This window comes from Onychomys torridus, chromosome 1, assembly GCF_903995425.1.
Source record: "Onychomys torridus chromosome 1, mOncTor1.1, whole genome shotgun sequence".
Classification (NCBI taxonomy): domain Eukaryota; kingdom Metazoa; phylum Chordata; class Mammalia; order Rodentia; family Cricetidae; genus Onychomys; species Onychomys torridus.
The window spans coordinates 78,838,546-78,860,463 of record NC_050443.1 but is presented as its reverse complement, the minus strand read 5'-3'; the positions used below and the strand labels follow the sequence as shown (position 1 = coordinate 78,860,463).

The following is a 21,918-nucleotide window of genomic DNA, read 5'->3' as shown; positions in this document are numbered from 1 at the left end:
GGAAGGATGTTGCCACTTGAAGGGAGAGACAATGGTGGGGGATAAGGCTGGTTCTGAATAGATTTGGGGCTTCAATTCTGAAAGACCAGTTTCCAGGTGAGCCTTGTGTACCTGAGGTTGACGCAGAGTGAAGATACACACAGTTGAGGAGGGCTCTGCCCTGGAGCAGGGCCCTTGGAGTCACTAGCTGGGGTTATGCTACCTGTTATATGTGGAAACCTGAGATTTGACACAGGAAATGGCAGGGCTTGATCTCCCAGACAGTTACCCATGGATCAAGCCTGGATCCTTGTCAACAGCATTAAGTCAGTACTCAGCTCATCAGTATTCAGCTCAGCACTCACCCCAAGATGTGAGGACTAGTGACTGACGACCCAGTTCATGACTGGCCACTGACACAGTTAGGGCTCTGACTATGGATTTGGCCAGACTGACTAGGTTCTGGTCCTGACCTGCCCATTGCCAGCTGTGTGGCTTTGAGCAGATGCTCTAGCCTTTCTGTGTTTCCTCTCCCTCCTCTATAAATTGGAGACTCTTGTAGGGGGTTGGCAGCATTACCTGAGCCGATACATGAACTGGGAACAGTGCCAGACATATGGTGAATGTCAGTCATCATCAATGCTCCCATTTTTATTACTTTGCTTATTTTGGTGATTTTTGAAGCAGGATCTCACAATGTAGCACAAGCTTGCCTCAAACTTGTTATATAGCCCAGACTGTCCTCGCATTTAGAGACTCTTGCCCCAGTCTCCCAACCGCTGGGATTTCACATGTACAGGACGATGCCTGGCAACACATTGATTTATAGTCAAGGAGTCAGAAGCTTAGAAAAATCCAATAACTGCTTGGTGCCTTGCAGCTAGTTATTGGCTGAGCTCTGGCCTAAATTGCTCCAAGGACTAGATTGGCTTGTTCACACGAAACTGCCTCCCCTTGCTGCTCAGTTCTAGAAGGTGGGGGCTGGAGAGATGGCTCAATGGGTAAGATGCTTTTGAGGCAAGCATGAGGGACCGGATTTGGATCTCTGGAGCCAGTGAAAAGCTTTGCATGATGGGGTGCGTCTGTAGTCCCGGCACTCGTGTGGTGGCGGTGGGGGGGGAGGAGTCCCTGGAAGCACTGAGGCCAGCTGCCCTGGCATATGCTGGAAGAGATGCCCTCTCAAACAAGGAGCAGCGTAAGGACCTTGATACCCCTGGTTGTGCACTGCAATGCTAACACACACACACACACACACACACACACACACACACACACACACACACACGGCAGGGGGTGGGAGTCCTCCATCCAAAGCTGCCTTCTGAGGCCCACTACACCCCAGTTCTGTGCCCAGCTCTCATTCCAGCACCCACCATCAGTCCTACTTTCTGGGGGAACCCCCTGTCCTTGCCTTGGGGAGGCCACTCCATCTGAAAGACCTGAGACCTGGTTTCTTCCCATGGGAGGGTCACTGGGTCTGCTTGCCCTAATAGTGGAGAAAGAACAGCATTTGCATAAGGCCAGCCTTACCCAGGACACTTTAGACATGTGTTCCAGAACCTAAAGCAACCTTGTGTGCTGGATGGAGGGCGTGTGCTGGGGTGATGGAAACAAGGCAGTCTCCAGATGTGAGCTGAGGAAACCCTGAATAAACAGCGGTGATGAAGATGAGGACTGGCCCGGCTCCCACCCTCTTTTTCCCCATAGTCTTGGCAACAGCAAACAGATACCCTGCCTAGATAGCCCAGTCTTGGCTCCAATGCCAGGCCAGCCTTTCCAGAAGTGCCATGGAGCCAGGCCCTCTGAGTGAGCAGCCCAGAGGCCACTGCAGATGTGGATCCACTAGTATTCTTGCCTTCCCTCCCCCCTCCCCCCAGGCTCACAAGCCATCAGGGAGGAAGTGATTCATCTTCCTGTATGAAGCTGGTGGTCTGCTTCCTAGCAGCAGCCATAATCTTTGAGAGCTTGGTAACAAATGCCGCAGCACCATGGCCGTGGGTTTCTAGGTATCCCTGCTTGCTTTTAGAGAGGAAAGCAATTGTGGTGTCGGATGAACACCTGTTACCCTTGATAGCTCCACACACAGGACATGTACTCAGTGCCACCAAGCTGTCCACCTAAAAGTGGGCAAGATAAGATGAGCATGGCGGCACCCACCTGTAACCCCAGCAGTGGGGAGACAGGAAGACCAGGAGTTCGCTCCTAGCTACATAGGGAGTCCACAGCCAGCCTGGGCTACGTGAGAGCTTGCTTTAAATATGCAGTAACAACAACAAAAAGGTGGAGTGCAGGAAGCATGGCAAGTTGGCTGTGGTAGTTCACACCTGTAATCCCATCACTCAGGAGAATGGATACGAGTTCTAGGCCAGCCAGGAATACAAAATGATTGAAGACAAAATACAGAAAGATGAGAATTTAAAAATTGAAGAATGCAGTGGTAAATCTCGTGCATGCTTCACCACTATAAAGTGAAGTAAAGCAGCTGACAAGCGGAGACGCCAGAGCTCCCACAAACACTGCATCCTTGTTTGTTTGACGCTGGCCCTTCCAATGGCCACTTCTGCCTGTCCTGGAATCTGGGAGGAAAGGTCAGGGTGCAGACCTCCTCTCTGCCTCCAGGGGGCAATGTTGCAAAAATCTTTAGGGGAGCCAGGCTTTTCCTCCAAGCTATTCCAAACTATTCCCCCCTGGCCTACTCTGGTTCGCACTCTCTACCCCTCTGTCTGCACCCCTCTCCCATCCTGTGTCCCTCCAGCTTTGCCACACCCACCCATGTCCTCTCCCAAGGACACAAACTATTAATAACTGTAACCTCATACTCGACTCTTTCGAACACATCAGTTAGTGTCATCCTTCCAAGGTCAGAGAAGAATGGGACCCCTTCCAGCCGTCTCCCCATTTTATAGGAAGGAGGCTGACAACCGGGCAGAGGCAGGACCTGGCCCATGCCAGCATAGAGATAGCAGAGTGAAAGCTGGGGGTCCCTGGGCACAGCTAGACTCCTGTGAGTGACCCCCCTAAAGCACCCACAGAGCTCTAGCTGTTAACACTGACCCCCCCCCCAGCCAGTCTGCTGAGTTTCCAGTCTGCCCTTGAGCTCCCTTCCATCTGGTGGGGGTGGGAGGGGGGCTTCCTTCCTTCCTGGTGATTTATTGATGCACACCTGCTGTGATCGACTCCTCCTCCTTCCTCTGCTTCCAGAATCACAAGTCATCACCGTCATCATGGCTGCCTTATTAATAACGAGCCTGCGTCGGCTCAGCTCTCAGAACTTAGCAAGCACTAATCCATCCATCAGCTCATCCTGGCCTTGACAGCTCCAGAGAGACATTTCACAGACAAGGGCATGGAGGATCAGAGAGGGCAATCTGGGGAGAGAATCCTGCCTCCTTGGAGAGAAGCTGCCCACTCTCTAGGGAGATGAGGCACAATGATGACGTTCTGTGTGGTTCTGCCAAGAGGTTCCTTATCTTTTTTTACTGCAGAGGAGGACACTGGCCCTCAGAGAATTCTTGCTGGGTCAGGATTGAAGCATCTAGTGCCTAAAAAGTATCAGGTGACTTAACTCCTGCTCTCTGGGAAACAGTCCTGCCACTTCTAGAGGAGGATGCAGTTTCTAGCCCAGCATGGAGGCAGTGGGACTAGAGGAAAGCTGCTGAGACAGAACCTGGGGCGACACCCCATAGTCTATGAGGTGGAGAACAGTGTTCAGGTGAGTTGAGCAGCCTCAGTGGGAACAAGAGGCTGAGCAGGTTGAAAGTGCCAGGAGCTGCACTGAGCCCAGGAAAGGAGTTCATGGCACAGCTCCTCCCAGAGCCCCTTTGTCCAGCTGGCCTGCAGACCACGATTTGCTGGAAACAAAGCTGTGTCTCGTCAGGATAGAGAGGGCCAGCAAAAGGGGAGGCCTTGACTCTTAGCAAGATGGAGGCCAGTTCTCCTCTACTGGCCAGGTAAAGAAACCCAGGGAGAGTTAGACAGCCACTCCTGTGCTCACTGCACTCCCAAAGCCTCATTCTCCCAATCTGAATAAGGAACTTGAATGAGCTCCCCACACTGACCTCCACCGCAATACACCCACCTTTGGTGTCCTTAACTCAAGGCCACCTCCTGCTGTAAAGAAAACTAGAGTGTGTGTGTGTGTGTGTGTGTGTGTGTGTGTGTGTGTGTGTGTGAGAGAGAGAGAGAGAGAGAGAGAGAGAGAGAGAGAGAGAGAGAGAGAGAGAGAGATGGGGTTGGCTCTGAGCAAGTCACCTTTTTGAGTAGCAGTATCCTCAGAGGAGAAGCAAGCATCCTTGCCTTCCCTGGACAGAGCTAATGAGCCATACATGGAGCAGGACTATAGAGCAAGGATCTGAGCTGAAGTCTGCTTGTGAGGCAGGAAAGCCCAGGCTCCCTGAAGACCTTCATTTACCGCCCAGCTAGCCTAGAGCTCATTTATAGATATCCGCTCCCTGACTGGGAGGCCAGAAGGAAGTGAAAACGAAGGTGCTGAGGACGCAGTCTGGAGCGTTTGGGGGGACGGCGCCTCTAACTATTTGTCCCCTTCTTTATCTTCTGAGCAAGGTCATGGTGACCATCAGGGCCTTCTTGGAGGTTGGTGGTTTGAGGCCATGATTATTTAACAGATGGTAAGCCTGGGTCCTGAGGAGCAGAGGATTTGCCCAGTATCATCCCACAGCAGGGCTGGGACAGAGCTGGGACCAGAACAGAGCTTAGGAATCTCATCCCCCTCACCCTTGCCCTGTACCCTGAAGCAGATGGCTCCACAGATGAATTCTCCGGTTGTGTCAGGTTCCCAGAAAGACCTGTCTCTACATGGGCTACTCAGAGAGAAGGGTTCAGCTTCCGCCAACAGCTCAGGATTTACAACAGCATCAGGCTTGGCATGAAGCACGGGCTGTGAGAACGTCAGGGACCCTGGGAGATGCAGCATTTTGCAAGCCATGCCAACAGCAGGAGACACTAAAAAAGGCATCAAGTTTCACAAACAATGGGGATCTGCAGATGGGGTTGAGGTCACACAGCCAGTGGGGCTGTGTGAAAAGCACAGGTTGCAGCAAACACCAGTGCTCCCAAGTACACTAAGCCACACCACAAACAGCAGTGCTCCCAAGTACACTAAGCCACACCACAGACACCAGTGCTCCCAAGTACACTAAGCCACGGAACAAGGTGGGATCACGAAGCTTACAGCTCCTGTAGATGGACTCTCCTGAATTTAGCCCAGGAGCTGGTCTGAGCCTATTAGCTCAGGTTTCATAAGTTCATATAGGTCCCTGCCCTTTGCTCCAGCTAAACACACCTGAATTCAGGAATATTCTGGTTCCATATTAAAAAAAAAACAAAAAAACAAAAAAACCTCTGAGGCTTCTAGATGTCTAAAGGGACCTCCCTTCTTGCCACTGGGCACCCATGACTTGAAATCTGGAGGGTTCCCACCTCTGCCAGTCTCTAGGAAGACTCAGGGTTGACTGCAGACTGAAGGGCTGAGAGCCCAGATCTAACGTGGCTTTCCATGCAGGACTAAAGTCCATTCTTCCTGTCAGTCCAGAACAACTGCTGGCCTTCCTCCGTTGTCACGTGCTCACATGGCGGGTCCTTCAATGACATCTTCATTCTAAAGGTGTTAGGCATTCGGCTGAGCATCTAGTAAGTGCCAGGCAGATCTGTATTTTACATGCCCCTGCTTTCTATGGCCAAGTGGGCTAAAGGAAACTTCTCTATCATCCCAGAGGAAGCTAGACTCTAAATTCACATCCCTATTGTATGCAAAGGTTCTCTTCTGGAGATGGCCTTGAGCTCATTTTTTTTATCTAAAATCTGGGCAGAAGCTCTTTCCCTGAGAAGACAGCCTAGGTTGAAGGGGGAAAGCCTAATTCTAGCAGCAGAGAACCAGGACATGCTGCCCTAACTAATGGGGTACTCTGTAGCAAGTGACTGAGACTCAGTGACTCATCTGTGAAATGGGGGGCAGGCTCCCAGCCTGCTGGGTATATAGGGCCCTAGGGAGCCTCACATGCAGACTCTCTATGCAAACCAACTGTTTTCTCCCCAGCTTGGGAGTGGCCCTGACTCCTGCCATGCCCTCCAACTCAGCCTCTGGCCTCTAGGCTTGGCTTCTTGATGTATTTATTGCCTCACTATTCACATCAGCCCTGCAAAGGAGAGTTTCTGTCTTTGACAGATGTGGGTACTGGCACTCAGAGAGGTGCAGAGACTTGCCTGTGACTCCTTGTCCCTTGGCTGGGCCAGCACTGGGATGGGACCCTTCCTCCAGCTGTCTGCAAGGCCGACAGCTCTAAGAATTTCACATTCACCCTTTTGCCTTTTTCCCTCACTTCCTCCCTCCATCTAAGTTGCTGTGCCTGATGGAGCCTTGGGGGCCCATGATGCTTTGAAGGGGCAGTTGTCTGTGAATCTGAATCTTTGAGGTGAATGGGAAGGGGCAGCTGTTAGTGAGGGATGAGGGGTACAGGGGACAGGAGTGTAGTAAAGGAGGACCAAAGCTCAGGGGCAACACAAGGGCTTGCTTCAGAGCCTGCAGATGGCCAGGGAGACAGCAGCCCCACAGGAGAAGGGGCTCAGATGATGATGACTGGGACTGCAACAAAGAGACTGAATGTTCTGGAATATTTGTCTGAACTTAAGAAGAGCCATCAACAGCTTCTCACTCTTACTTCTGCTGTTTTCCAAGGGAAAGGGCTAGGAAGTAACCCACACAAGTCTCAGGGCGGGAGCAGCTTCCTGCCAGCCTGGGGGCTGGACCTAAACAAACCCGCCTCCTTTACAAGTCCTGGACTGTCCCAGCCAGAGATCAGAGGAATTCATGGAGCTAAAGAAGCAGACCCAGCAAGGGTCAGGACTAAGAACCAGAAAAAGGAGCAAGCGCCCAGAGACAGGAGCTCTCAAGAAGGGCTCAGATTGAGCAGGGTCCCTACCACCTCTGCCTTGAGGGCAGCTGCTGTCCAACGTGGCCAAAGAAATAGCCTGAGGGGCAGTTGATGCTTCTTGCTGCTGCTCTCTCAGAAGCTGTCTCCAGGATCACCACTGACAGGCTCACTTGCTCTCTGCTAAGCTCCAGGTTGAACTAGAGGCCACAGTTCTCTGAACTGCCCCCATGGGGCCCAGAATAGGTAAGTGCAAGGTGAAGGAAGGGAGGGAGTTGGGAGGGAGCCTGGAGGCTTCATCAGACACACCAAAGTGTGAGACTACAATGCCTTGGGTGTGTGCTGGGAAGACAGAGGTTCAGGTCTGCATAGAGCAACCCACCGTCTGTGGAACACAGGGAGGGTACATGAGTGAATGAGAGGGGCAACAAGGGAAGCCATTTACTCAGCTGGAGGCAGGGCGCCCAGCCAAACCACCCTGGTGAGCTAGAGTCCTGAGACCTGCCCAGCCACCCTTAAGCTGATGCCCCAGTGTGAGAAAAACAATGTGGGAATGAATGGTCAAGGCGAGAACCACAGGGCCAAAGCAGAGAAAGGAGGGAAAGAGTATGTGCAAAGAGATGCAGGACCAACAGGTGTCAGCAAAACGAAGGGGCAGCCTGGAGGGTGTCCCTGAAGGAAGGTCACAGTGAAGACCTAGAGGGACAGAAAAGGAGACTCTAAGTGTGAGCCAGAAAGGCAGAGAACCACCAGAGCACAGGGACAGATGACCAAGGGGACTGACAGGCAGACTTTAGCCCCAATCCACAGGATCCACACAGAGGAGACTCGGAGAGAGGCTTGCATACACTTAGCTAGGTAGATGGCAATGGGGTATGAGGGGGCCAGAGGAGGGAACGTCTGGGAGGCTCCAGAAACCAAGCTTGGAATGGCATAAGAAAAGCAAGCACCAAGTGGCCAGGGCAGAGTGACACACCCACCTGTGACAGGGTGGCTGGGCTGGATGCCCTGCAGTAACCCCTGGCCTCTGTCAGCTGCAGCTGTACACCCGTTCAGGCTTGCTCCCAGGTGGCCACCACGAAGGCTTCAGGCCAAACAGACTCTGCAGAATGACAGACACAGCTTGGGGACCCTGGCACACCAGAAAGGGCGGGGATGGATGCTTCCCCTGGGAGGCCTCATAGGAGAGAGGAGGATGAGGTCTGGTGTGACGGGGTAGGGGTGGGGTTTGTTTTGGTTTGGGTGACACCGGATTTTGCTTGTCCAGGCTCATCTCCAACATACTGTCCTCTGGCCTCGGCCTCCTATGTGCAAGGCGCATAGGTGGGCACCACTGAACCTGGCATAATGGGATGGTTTTAATGGGTTCCCATTCATCTTCTCAGTATGAATGGGGGCAGGGGTTGGAGACCCGTGGCATGGGAAAAACTAGCACCTCAGTTCTATACCTGCCTCCCCTCTCCGTAAAGGCTCAGCTCTGGGTCCTCTAATGGATCCCTGACACACATATAAGAGGAAGCTGTCCCAAGCCCTCCCACAGAGGCACCAGAAGCCACCTTCAGCTGCGCCTCCACAGCTTCCATCTGGGCTGTGGTCAGGCTTACTACAATGGGTAGTTGGATGAAGGGACGCCGTTGACACTCAGTCTTCGAAGGGTTCAGGACCAGCTGTTCCGCTAGGGGCAGACATATGTATCTCCCACAGAGATAGCCTGCCAACTTGCAAGTGCCCTTAGGCGGCAGAGTTCTCCTGTGTACGTAGGGAGGAAACTCAGATCCCCACACTGTCCCCATGGTGAGATCCAGGGAAGCCACTTCCTGGCCTGGGCACCCTTGTTCAGGGAGCCCATGCCCACAGCCTTTTCTTGGGAAATTTGACACTTCCAACACCTCCAAAGGAAGTGCTTTCCTCCAAGCTAGAGGAAGCCTCTGTTAGCCCCACCACACGACGGATGTGCACACACCCCAGGTCATCTTCCCTCACTCTAGGTATAGCTGCAGTTGCTTGCTCTGTGTGGTCCTCCGTGTTCAAATGAGGTCTTCCCAGGGCAGATATGGAAGGGAAAGAACCATCAGCCTCATGTTCAAATCCCAGCTCTGCCCATGGACCATATGAGAACTCAAAGAAATCATCCCTCTGTTTTAATAGGTGAGGAAACAGATATTCAGAGAGGGCAACTGACCAGCCCAATGTCACCCAGCAGCTAACCTGCAGAGTAGAGGCCAGAACACCAGTCTTCCTAATAAGGCCCTCTCCTCTCTGTCACTTGCCTGGGGATTTCTTTTTCTTCCTCACTCCACACGAGTGAGCTCTGGCCTGTGTTGTACACTGTTCCACTGGCTCCTCACAAAGCAAACTATTTTCTGGGTGCCACTGACTGGGGAACAGATGTGGGGATATGTGTTTTATTTCCCCCCATGACTAGTCTAGGAAGTGCCAGGTAGTGAGCTGGCCTTGACCTTAGCATAGGACGCCCTGTAGTCAGTCAGTGCCCAGTCTGCCTATCCCTGTTGCTTGCAGGGACTGTGTCTCTATGTTCACAGTAGGTGGCAGGGATAGTCCCATTGGTCCCCAGTGTGTTTATAAGCTTGTTCTGTGGAGGAGGTAGCAGAGCAGAGGCTTCTCTGCAGGGACTGGCTGGGCCTTTACATCAGTGTGGGTGACTGAAGCATGGGGAGCCATGAGGATGGTGTTGAACCCCATAGGCTGCTGCCGAGGCCTGGCAATTACTCTGGAATGTTAAGGAGCCCACCCCAGTGAGCTGAGAGGGCTGGAGGATGAGGCTTGATTCCATCCATTTTTGAGGTCTTAGACCCAACCAGGACAGGACAGAACTGGGATGATAAGGCTGTTCAGTGAGTAAACAACTCTGTGTCCCGGGTCCCAGCTCTGTGATGTCCGTCTGTGGAATCAGAAACACAAACCACATGAATTAAAAATGCCAAAGTTTTCAACGCCTGTGGTGTAGGCCTGTCATCCCAGCTACCCCAGAGGCCAAGTCAGGAAGATTGAAAGTTCAAAGTCAGCCTGATGAACTGTATCAGTGGTGGAGTATGTGACTAGCATTTGTGAGGCTCTAAGCAGTGCCCAGGATCATAGAAAAGATAAAGAAAAAAGAACACCAGAGAAAGCGGAAGGAGAGGGCAAACAAATATATCCTCATAGAACAGAATATAAAACTAATTGTCGCCAGGCAGTGGTGGCGCACACCTTTAATCCCAGCACTTGGGAGGCAGAGGCAGGCAGATCTCTGAGTTCGAGGCCAGCCTGGTCTCCAAAGTGAGTTCCAGGAAAGGTGCAAAACTACACAGAGAAACCCTGTGTCGAAAACAAAAAACAAAAAACAAAAAACAAAACAACAACAACAACAACAACAAAAAAACAATTCTAATTTCAATTATTATGTTTTTCTTTTTTTGTGGTGGACAAGTACATTAAAAATATAATTGATAGTGAAAGTGTAAAACCCTAAGCAAAGCTCCATGGCTTCAGAATGGCTTACTTCAAACTACACAGATGTTCACTGAGATGTATAGTTTGGAACTGGGCAAGTATTTGAGTGACTGCTTTAATCTAACTGTGCGATGTTTTTATTTTAATTCCATTACAATGAAGTGATTTTTGTTTAAAAATAATACCGAAGAGAAGAAAAAGCCGGAGTTTGAAATAGGCAAAAACAGTTGGCCAGCAACTGGCAGAGTGGTCTACCCCCAGAGCGGGTCTTGAACAAAATGTACATTCTAGAAGGGCAAATGGATTGGGCACGTTTGTGGGCTAAGTGAGCAACCAGATTAAGGGACAAGGCCACTGAGAGCTATCTCACAAAATTAAGCCAAAGCCAACAAGGGCTCTGACACAAAGAGCCCATCTGAGAATGTCATAGAGACTAGCTTAGAGGCCGTTGGGGCTACAGAAAAGATGAGGAGATTAGTGACCATGCTTCAGTGATCTGTGTCCTGGGGATGCTCACGAGAGCACTACTCATGTATCACAGTTTTGTGAGTCCAAGTGCAGACTTCTGTCCAGATGAGGAAAACAAGCCTGGGAGGCCCTTGACCTGCCTCAGGTCACACATCTAGAGGCAGAACCAGGGACACCCGAGCGCCCTCTGGAGTCTGGGCTCTCAGTGCCTTCCCTTTGTCCTCTTCAGAATGTCCCTGAAGGCTCCCAAGACTCCACCTGGTGCTCCTTGGGTGACCTTGTGTGGCTGCTGAGCCTAACCATGGTCCTCAGACTCACGCAGTGGTGCATGAATGAGTGAATGGATGACTTGTGAGGTCAGCTCGAGCCCTGAGAGTGATGGATGAGCCCACATGTGAAGGAGAAGAAACATGGCCTTGGGCCAATGGCTTCTTGTTTAGAGCTAAGGAAACTGTCCTGCTTCCCCATGGGCTCAGAACCCCCCTCCCCAAGCTCTAGTCTCTAAAGGTCATCATGGGTTTAGATGGGGTAGTCAGGGCCAGAACTGGGAACAGAAAGTCCCAGCACAGGGTCCCTGACCCAACTCGGAAACCACCAGATGCCCCCCCCCACTGCCCCATCCTGACAGAGATCCTTCAAAAACCAACAGCTAGATTTCAAGATCCTTTCCCTGCTGGCAGGCCACCCAAGGGTCCTTCCAGAAGGAATTTCCCAAAAATGACAGCCAAGCCCAATTCTTGGCTAGAGACTCCCTCCCCATTTTCTGCCGTTGACTCTCCCTCCTTCACAGTGCTGGGCTGGGTCACATTGGAACTGGAGCTTCAGGCCCCATAGTCACCCTTTGTCACCATAATCACCCCCACCTATAGCCTAGGCTCCAGTCTTGTTGGCTATCTCATTTGGGTGAGCTCAACTCCACAAGCTTGCTTGTTAGCTAGGCTGGGGCCGAGAGGTGAGATGTGATAGACACAGGTGATGGAGGTGGTGGGGGTGGTGGGAGTGGTGGGGGTGGTGGGGGTGGTGGGGGTAGGCAGTCAGCCAAGGGTATGGCATGTATAAAGGCCGAGGGCAGCATGTGATTAATTGGGGAATGGCAAGAGTCTTGGGACTGGAGGATTATGTTCTATAGGAATGGATAGGTAAAGCCTGAGGCTCTCCGGGGCCTTGAACTTGAGACTGGGATGACTCAACCACTATCTACCACCTAGATGCCACCCTTTCCAGGCTCAGACACTGTGCTTTTAGTGCTGGGAGCTAGTAGCTTTTCTGGTGACCCCAATCCACTATCTTGAAAGGTGGATCTATGTTGGAGGTCCTCTTTCTGCTCTCAGCTTGTTGATGACAGCCTCACATGGCTCTCAGACCCCTAGACAAGTGACTTCAGCTCATACCTTTTACCTGGAGGCATGACCTCCTAGAGAAACCCCTATCTACGGCTATTCTACTCATCCAAGCTCATGTCCAGTGCTGAACACAGTCATTCTATCCTCCTGGCTCTCAGGGGCCAAGCTCATCAAAACAGTACACCAGGACAGGCATCCGTTCTCCCCCACAGCTTGCCCCGTCGCGGGGTCCCTCCAACCTCTCTAGCTCCACACCTCTTCTGTTTTGTAGCAGCAGTAGTAGTAGTAGTACATTGCACGTGTGCACACATACAATGGTACACTTGACAGTGCACTTGTGGAGGTCAGAGAACAACTTGCAGGAATCTATTTTCTCCTTCCAACACGTGGATTCTGAGGATAGAATGGCAAGTGCCTCTCACAAATCTTTGCTCTCATTTCTAGAACCAGCAGAGCACCCCCTCTCTGCCTGCCATGGTGTTTCTGAATCAGTTCTGGGCTTCCTGGCCTGCTTCTCCACTTTCAAAGTGTTTCCCTAACCCAGGAATCATGGCCAGGAAGATCCCAAGCCCAGAGCTGTTGAAGATGGACAACAGGGAAGCCCATAGGCAAGTGAAAGGGCCCCAGGAAATGGGCCCCCACTGAGGCTCCAGCAGGGGGAACTTCTCTGAGCAGGCACAGCTCCATGGACCAATGCGTCCTCTCAGAGGCTCAGAGGCTCTGCATGCCAGATCTGCTGATCTTTCAAGACAAAAACAAAAATCTGCAATTTGACGTGAAATTTCCTGATTTTTTAAAAAATGCTGGCAACCAATTTTAAAAACATTCAGCAAGTTAGCATTTTGCAGACTTCAAAACAAGTCCCTGGGCCTGAAGTGCCTCCAGGCAGGGAGAGTCCAGAGGATGCCATCTGTCTCAAGGGACAACACTGAGTTTCCCAGTCACAACCCCTGCCTTATTGTCTGTGTGTTGTGTAGGTCCCTTTGATGGCCTGGCGCAGTGTGTATGTGAGGGTGACACAGTGTGTGTGGAGTGGGGTGGGTGTGGTGTTTCTTCTTGTACACCAAAGTTAGAGAGAAAAGCAAACAAACAAAAATCCCTGGAATGCAGCTGAAGAGTGCAGAAACCTGAGGTAGAGGCCATGTGGAGACTGGATAGTGGGAGGGGCAAGGAGCTGGGGTGGGGCGGGAAGGCGGGGTGCACTTCCAGTGGGGTCTTCCTGGATCAGATGAAATGGAGTAAGCTGAGCCTTCCAGAAGAAGAAAAGCAAGTTGTTCCGAGGCCTGGTGGACAGACTTACAAACAGGCCATTGAGTTTGGGGCCTAGGTTGACAAAGCTGGCCTCAGTGAGTCCCTTTGAAGTTGCTCAAGCACCTTATCCCACACAGCCTCCCAGCGAGCGAGAAGTAGGTTTGTTGTTCTTACCTTACTGATCGACAGCCACCAAGTACCCAGATCTCCATGGTCCTAGGTCTTGCTTTCTGTAAGGTACTGGCTAGAACAGTCATAGACAGTATCATGCCTTGACCCTCTCAGATTCTGCTTAGACATTTCTTGACAACTGATGCTGTAGTTCTCCAGAAGGTTCCAACCTAGGGGCTTTGGTTGTGGGTCCCTCGACTGGGGCCCTCTCAAATTTCTCCCCATATTTCCTTTCCTAACCTTTTCAGGCCACAGAAAGAAACCCTTGGCTAACCAGTGAGCTAACAGATGGCAATACAGCCACCTTGGACAACTCACAGAAGGGAAGCTGGGCCAGAATGAGAAGTGACCACCCAGGAACTGTCACTGTATTGTTCCAAGGCCATCAGTGCAGAGCTGATGGCTGACATTAGGAGCCCAGGAGTCAGAGAGATCTAGGCTCAAATCCAAATTACCATTCACCAGTTCTGGGGTCCTGGATGCCGCTTCTCCAAGCCTGTTTGCTCACAGGCGTCCCAAGCCCTGGTAATATGCTCTGAGGATGTGAGGATACATGCATGCCTAACATAGCCTTGCATTGGGTGATGTTCACTCTGCAGTGGTCCCTTGCTTCCCCTCAGATCAAGATGGCACACACTACCTAGGCATAGTAATACATGTCTTTAATCCCAGCACTTGGGAAAAAGGGGAAGCAGGTCTCTGTGAGCTTGAGACCAGTCTGGTCTACAGAGCGAGTTTCAGGCCAGTCAGATCTACACAGTGAGACCCTGTCTCAAAAGAAGGAGAGAAAGAGAGAAGGAGAAGGGAGGGGAAAGAGAGAAAGGAAGGAAGGAAGGAAAGAAGGAAGGAAGCATCCACAGAGCACTGTCCCTAGCGGAGCCCTGCGACTGCCCACAGAGGCAAGCTTCAGCCTAGCTCTCTGGTTCTATAGGTACTGATACTCGGTGCATTGTGGAAGCAGGCATCAGTAGAAGCAGGTGGTGCCTCACGCAGGACAGACAGCTGATAGTAGGGTGGACTCCCTGACAGGGGAAAGTGTGCCATTTATCAAGCACACACCACACACCGTAGATTGTGTCAACACCAAACATGACCAACAGGGATTCCCAATGAGGTCAAGGTTATTGTGAGCTGCAGCTCAGACCCTGAAGCGTTGCTCTGTGCTTTGTCTATACCCTGGCCAGGCTGAAAAACTGAAAATCTGATTTGAAACCTTTCAGTGCAGTGGGGGAAGGGTGGCCAGAGACCTGAGAAGGCTGAGATAGGAATCAGAGTGTGGCAGTTCAGGATTGGTTGAAACTATAGAAAAATGTGGACTTGGGACTGGAGGGATCAAAGACTCTGACAAAGCTGGGTATGGCAGTGCATGCAGGTAATTCCAGCACTTGGGAGACTGGAGCAGGAGGCTTGCAAATTTGAGGTCATCTTGGGCTACATAGTGAGACCCTATTGACAGGCAAGAAAAGGAGTGGGGGAGAAGGGAACAAGAAGGAAGGAAGGGAGGGGAGGAGGGAAGAAAAAAGGGGGGACTGGGGTGGGGGGCAAGATGGAGGAGGGACCTGAAAGCCAGTACTCTGAGGACAGCCCCCCTTGAAGAATGGGTCAGATTACAGAAGTCCCGAACAGAATAGTTCAGCCATTTGCTTGAACTGGACATACTAGAAAGAGACTAGGAAGACCACAGAAGAGCAGGGCGGTGTTAGGAGGGACAGGCAGTGGGTCTGGAGGCTCTAGAGGGGGGCCCAATGTGCAAGTAGGCAGGTTGGGCTCTCGGGTGCCTTCTGCCCTGGAGAGGAGGAGCTGCTGTCCCTGCCCTGTATGTCAGAAGCCAAAGTGCCCCCAATCTAAGGCTACAAGGCTGAACTGCAGCTTGCGCTCCAAACCTGGGTCGTAGCCTCTAGGGCCACTGAGTGTACTGGGGGAGAAGGGTACGGTTCTTTGGGTTTTGTGGTTGACTGGGGCCCGGATGAAAGAGGGAGAGAGGCGACCTAGAGGTGGACAATGGCTCTACCAGAACAAAGAGGAGAACTTGGGAGCAAGAGGCGGCTCCAGGAAGTGTACTGTCAGGATGTTTTGGAGGATTTGTCTGGAATTAGTAGAAAATGGCTCCTGGTGGGTGTCGGTCAGAAGGCCAGTCCCCATAGAGACCTGCCTCATGGGCCTGAGGCAGTAGAGGGGAGATTTTTCTTTCCTTTGCTGATCCTGGCTTCATGCCTGAGACACTCTGACTTTTAAAAGACAGATTAACAAGATAAGAAGTTCACAGAATTATTTAGTCCAAAGTTCATAAGATATGGGAGTCTTCCGTAGAAGACATGAAGAAATGGAGAAGTGTGTGTGTGTGTGTGTGTGTGTGTGTGTGTGTGTGTGTGTTTATGCTAGGTCTGACGAAATATCTAATTGTGGAGAGGCACGATTGAACAAATGGGATTTGACCTGATGGTAATAAACCAAAGGGGAGCCTGTTTTGAAATGCTTCAAATGGTAGGGGAGGGGAGAAGGTCAGCGAGTAACTTGCCCAGGCCACTGACCTGCTGCAGGGGAGGGGGGAGGGGAGAGAGACATCTGATTGCTGCTGCCCGTTGCCCACATGCCACATTTGTGAACAGCGTGTCTTGGATCCTGTCTGGAGATACTGTCATTCATAGCTGTAAGCTGAGGAACATTGGGACTCAGAAAGATCAAGAGACATGTTCAGGATCACCTTGGAGGCCTGCTGGGAACTGGTAGTCCAACTCAAGCTTGAGGAAGCCTGTACTCAGCTCTACGATTTCCTAGGGGTTGCCTTTTGCAACCTGACCCTGGGACGTACTATGGGTTGGGCCTGAGTCTTCCCCGGTAAGAATGAGCAGGGAAGGGAGGGGCAGGCTGGTCTCTGAAGTATTGCCCCTTGCCGTGGCTGCAGCTAGACTGAACATACCAGAGGCTTGCACTGACCAGCTCCTAGGAAGCTGAAGTTTTGGCTGGCAGATGTTCGAGGAGATGACCGCTCTCAGAGCCCAAAGCACATTGCTGGGCTTCCTCCCCAACCCAGAGAGGAGAACTTCGGACTTTGTGCACCAGAAACCGTCATTTCACTAACGGATAGAATAAACCAGGAAGCCTTTGAAGGGGAGGCTGGACTGGAAGCTTCAGGAAGACCCGGAGTGAGGCTGCAGAGTTGGCGCTTACCTAAGGCAAGTGAGCAGAGGAGAGGCCGAGAGGAGACGGATGTGACTGGCAAATAGGGAGGACTGTCCCCAGGGTCTCAGGAGCCCAGGATGAGGGTCCAGGGTCTAGTCTTGGGCTGGGGGGTGCACGTGCTGAGGCAGCCCACTGATCTTCCTTTCCTCCCACCCACCCCCCATCTATTCCTTGCATTGCTTTCTGAGCTGGAACATCATGTCAGTGACTTCAGACCTTCCAGCCTCAGCTGCAGCCCTGCAGCCCTGCTGTCTGGTTGACCAGGCTTTGGGGCATGCTGGCACTGCTGCCAAGGTGACCTGGCGAGCTTAGAGTGGACCAAGACAGAGAAGGGCGCTGTGTTCCCTCCAGCCCTGTTCAGACCTGTTCGAGGAGCAAGGGGGGGCTGTTGAGTTCAACATCTGGACTGAGCTGTTGGGAATCCTCAGAAGAGACACGGAGGACAGAGGACACAGAGCTCTGGAGAGCATTCATGTGCTGTGGATGCATGTGAAGACCTAGATGGCAGAGGTGACAGGCCTTTCTGGTGGCAGGGGCTGAGGTGTCTCTGGGGACAGTTGCTTTACAGGCCCTCCTCTTTCGGTGACCTCTGCCATCTCCTCTTCCCCTTTCCCAGTGGCACCCCACCCAACTCCCCCTGTCAGGTGTTAGCTTCTTTTGTTCCCTCTGGATGTGTGTGCCCCTAAAGGAACTCCTCCCAGACATACGCACTTCCGTTTCCTCAAATTCTTCCAGTTACTGTCTAGGCATTTCTCCAGAGAGTCATATAAATGACAAATATGAACATAAAAAGATGCCTGCCATCATAATCAAACCATACACATCCCCTCAACACCTACTTGGGTGGCCATCACTGAAAAGACAGACCATAACATATGAGAAAAGGTATAGCGAGGCTGGAACATGGCTAGCGGGCTTGTAAAATGGTGCATCACTCCACAGCCCTTGAACAGGTCTGACAAGGGGAGGAAGCACAGTGCTTTTCTCCGTTTGGGCCGCTCAAACCTAGCCAAGTCACACACACCCAGCCCCTGCAGTGCCAGCATGCCCCGGGCCCCCACCAGCCAGCACAGGGCTGGAGCTCAGACCAGAAGGGCTGCAGCAAACAGTTCAATGGTTCCTCAAACAGTCCAACACAGAACTGTCACAGGACGCAGCAATTCCGCTCCCAGGCGTATGCCCGAGAGGACTGAAAATGCATGCCACGTAAAATGCTGTAATGACTGTTCCCAATACCCCAAATCACCCAACTGTTTGTAAGTTGACAAGTGCGGAACCAAAAGCAATCCAACCACACAGAGGAGTGCCAGTCATCCGTAGAAAGACATGACACACTGACAGTTGCTACGATGTTGAGCACCCTTGGAAATATTATGGGCTTTTAAAAATTATTTCCAGATGAGCACCCACATGTTAGATTATTTCATCTACGTGAAATGTCCACAATAGGAGACCCACAGAGCCAGGAAGTAGATTAGGGTTTCCAGAAGTCTGGTAGGGAGGAATGGAAAGTGACAGGCAGCTAGAGATGCCAGGCTTCCTGCTGTGGGAAGGAAGAGTTTTAGGACTGGACCGCGGTGATTGCTGTACAATTTTGTAAACATACTAAGATCCATGGATTGTGAGCTTTGAGAGTTTTATGGCCTGTGAATCATATATCACATCAGCCATTTTGCTGGTTGGAGTCACAAATACCTGACGGTTGAGCAACTTAAAGGAAGGTTTTTTTGGACTCATAGAGTGAGGCTACAATGTGTCACTATGGAAGGCGCAGCTGCAGGAGCACAGGATGTCAGGTTACATTGTATCTACAGTCAGCCGACAGAAAGAACTGAATGCTGGCACGCTGGTACTTCACTGCTGTGCCTGTTTATTCAGTCAGAAACCACCGCCCACATGATGGGCCACCTCACTGAGTGGATCTTCCTCAGTTAAATCTCTCTGGAACCACCCTCACAGGCATGCCCAAAGATGTATCTCTTAGGTGACTAAAGTTGACAATCATGATTAACCATGATGGGGCTAATAGTTCTCAGGGCTGGAAGGATAGCTTAGTGGTTAAGGAAGTGTACTGCTCTTGTACAAGACTTGAGCTTCATTCCTGTCTCCCACATCAGGCGACACACAAATGTTTGGGACTCCAGCTCCAGGGAACCCAATGTCTCTGACCTCTATGGACATACGCACACATGCATACATACACACTTTAGTCTTCAGGCTCCAAGCTACCTTGTGTGAGGAGCACAAAACCTTGGCCTATGGAGGTTCAGGATCTCAGGAGCCCTTTTAGGTTTTCTTCTGGGGATGGAAATGAGCTCCGTGGCTGAGAGGTGATCTGAGTCTTTAGCAGACCATGTGGAATAAAAGGAAACTGTAGCCTGTGGTGAGGGAGACATGGAACAATGGAGGAGGCTATCCACAGGAAATGGATGGGGGTTGGAGGGGAAGCTCTGGTCTCCAGCTGAAAGGATGCTGTCCTGCAGGCTGGAGCTCTGGGGTTTCCACTGAGAGCAAGAAGCAGGACAGAGTAATTGGACATGTTTCCATAGTTACTATGTGAGAAAGTCACCATGGCAGTGAGATCAGGTCCCAAACAGCTTTGCATCCTGGGTCTGGTGGATCTGTTTGTCCAGGAGAAGGTTCCGTGACATACGTCTGAATAGCTGTGTGCTCTGATGTGTGATTTGCAGTCTTGACTGTTTGGCTCTGTGGCTACATGTGAGATGGTGTCCTATGGCAGCAAGGGGTCTCTTTCTTGTAAAGGGGAAGCCTTTATCCCTTGGCTTGGGACCCAACCTTGACTCCACCCCTGGCCTAAAGCCTACTGAAAGATTACACAGCTCATAGTTAATGTGAGGGTGGTTGCTCCAGAGCTTGCTGTGGGGTGAGGGGACTGGCGTGTGTCTGAATGGAGTGAAGGTCTTCAGCAGGAACACATGGGACCCATGGCCTCTCCAGAAAGTCCCACCCAAGGGTCTCAGAATCAGAAAGGCTGATGAGACCGAATCTCAGACCCTCACAGCCACCAAAGTCACGTTCTCCAGAAACTGTTTGCTCCTCAAGTCTACTTGGGTCAAGGACTCTTATCTAGGATTTTTATCTCATCATCTGGTTGGATATCCCATTGGGTCCACAGGTGAGGGGCTCCAGATGCCAGACAGAGACACCAAGACCACAATGGGCACAGAAGACATGCATGAAAGCAAAGTCAGCATGGAGCCTCAGGACTTACATCAGGATTCACAGCCTCGATGGCTGTTCCACAACATCAAGGTAGGCACTGTCGGGCAAGGAAGGGAAGGGCCCCGCCAAGGCCGGCAGTGTAGCACCAAGCATCTTCCTTCTCACCTCCTTGTCTATAGGGTGGGTTTCTGGATGACTCAGGGAAGCTCTTAGCTTGGCTCTGGGCACAAAGTAAGTGAGCATGTTCTCCTTGCAGAGACTGATACGTGTCAGTCTGTAGATGATGGGGTGAATGACCTCTTTGCCTCTCATTCCCTTGGAGAAATGGAGACATGCTCTGCATCCTAAACTTGTGTGAATACTGGAGTTCTGGGAGGTGTCAGATCCTGCACAGGGTGCTGCACACCTGATCTCTTCTGTTGTTGTTTTAATGACAAGGATGGAAGTCTAGACCTTGCACTTGCTAGGCCAGTGTTCTACCACTGAGCTCCACCCCAGCCCTCATGATCTGAGTTTCCTCAGTAATCCTAGGAGGCGGGGCCCTTGCCCTTGGCCTAATGAAGAGATTGAGGCTCCAAAGTATTGAGCAAATGCCTTAAGCTCTGGCCTAAGTGCTCTTAGATTTTGGTTCTTTGAATCAAGTTTTTCCTCCTCTAGGAATTCTGCCAGCTTTTTCCAGGCAGGCTGGGTTGTTTGGGGTGAGATGAAGTGGGACAGCTTGGGGACGTCAGAAGAGGGAATGTCTCCATAGCAGTTCTGTGAGAACAGGGTAGGAATGGGATGGAAATGGGGCTGGGAGATCTAGGAGAAGCTTCTGGTGAAGGGAGTGGTGGTACAGGGCAGGGAGGAAGGGCCAGCCCGATGTCTGGGGAGGTCAGAGGGTCGGAAGGGCTCTGATGCTCCTGTTTTAGTCAAGTGTGTCTCTGGTAGCACCCATGTCCCTAAGTTCTACCTTAACTTGTCAACTTGAATGAGATTCCACGGGTTTCTCCAAATTGACTCTCTCTCTCTCTCTTTCTCTCTCTCTCTCTCTCTCTCCTCTCTCTCTCTCTCCTCCCTCCCTCCCTCCCTCCCCTCTCTCATCTCTTCACTTCCCTCCCTCTTTTTCCCTCTTCTCATATATCTGCCTCCCCTGACTTTGTTTACCCAACTTCTCTTCCTTACTCATCTTTTGGCCTCACTGTGCCTCTGACTCAAACTCTGTCTCCCTGACTTCCGATGGTGTCCGTCCACTGCCACCGTCATCTCTCCTACAGTTCTTTGTCCTGTGTCACAGTATACTGCAACTGGCGCAGCTCATGATCTCCGGCTACCTCAAGAGCTCCATCTCCACGGTGGAAAAGCGCTTTGGACTGTCCAGTCAGACCTCAGGGCTGCTGGCTGCCTTCAATGAGGTACTGTCATCCCTAGCTTCGCCTCAGGAGCGCACGCTGAGGGAGCCCTATACTCCCACCTCTGATAGCCTCCTTTCTTACACCCATAAACATTTCCTCCCTGTGCCCCCATGGAGTCCCCAACACTGCCTGTTCCCCAAAACTTACATAGCTCTTCTCTCACAGCATGTTGGCCTAGGGTTGAAGCCCAGAAAAGCCTCCTCCTGCCCTGGATCATCCTAGTAGGAAAAAGGACCCAGCCAGCATGCCCTTAGGAGCCCTTTGCTAGGGGACACTATTGGCTGTCCCGGGAAGGAATCACAGAAACTCATTTCTACTGTCCCAGAGAGAGGCTTGAGTTACCTCCAAGACACCCTCTGACCGACCTTGGGGTGACAGGAGGGAGGGTGATGCTGCAGTGGAGGTCTGGCCCCAGGATGCCCTGGATCCATAGGCCCCTGCCTGTGGCCCTCAGCCAGGCAGGGAGAGGCTGAGCTGCTCTTCGTAGATTTGGTGGAAATCAGTTCTGCTGGGCCTCAGCCATCTCTCACAGATGTTACCACTCTCTGGGAGGAAAAGTCTGTTCTCCCAGCCCCACGGGACTTCTGTGAAATTCTCTTCCTGGAT

At 51.6% G+C, this 21,918-nt stretch overlaps 1 protein-coding gene across 1 annotated transcript in view; it reads left to right on the top strand.

Moving 5' to 3' along the window:
- Positions 1 to 6,787: 6,787 nt before the first annotated feature.
- The window catches only part of Slco2b1 (solute carrier organic anion transporter family member 2B1), a 45,645-nt gene continuing 30,514 nt past the window's right edge, over positions 6,788 to 21,918 (top strand). The window contains exons 1-3 of the mRNA XM_036167147.1: positions 6,788 to 7,112; positions 19,872 to 20,008; positions 21,175 to 21,312. Of these exons, the coding sequence (XP_036023040.1) occupies positions 7,097 to 7,112; positions 19,872 to 20,008; positions 21,175 to 21,312 (291 nt within the window). The 5' untranslated portion in view covers positions 6,788 to 7,096. The remainder of the gene's footprint in view (positions 7,113 to 19,871; positions 20,009 to 21,174; positions 21,313 to 21,918) is intronic.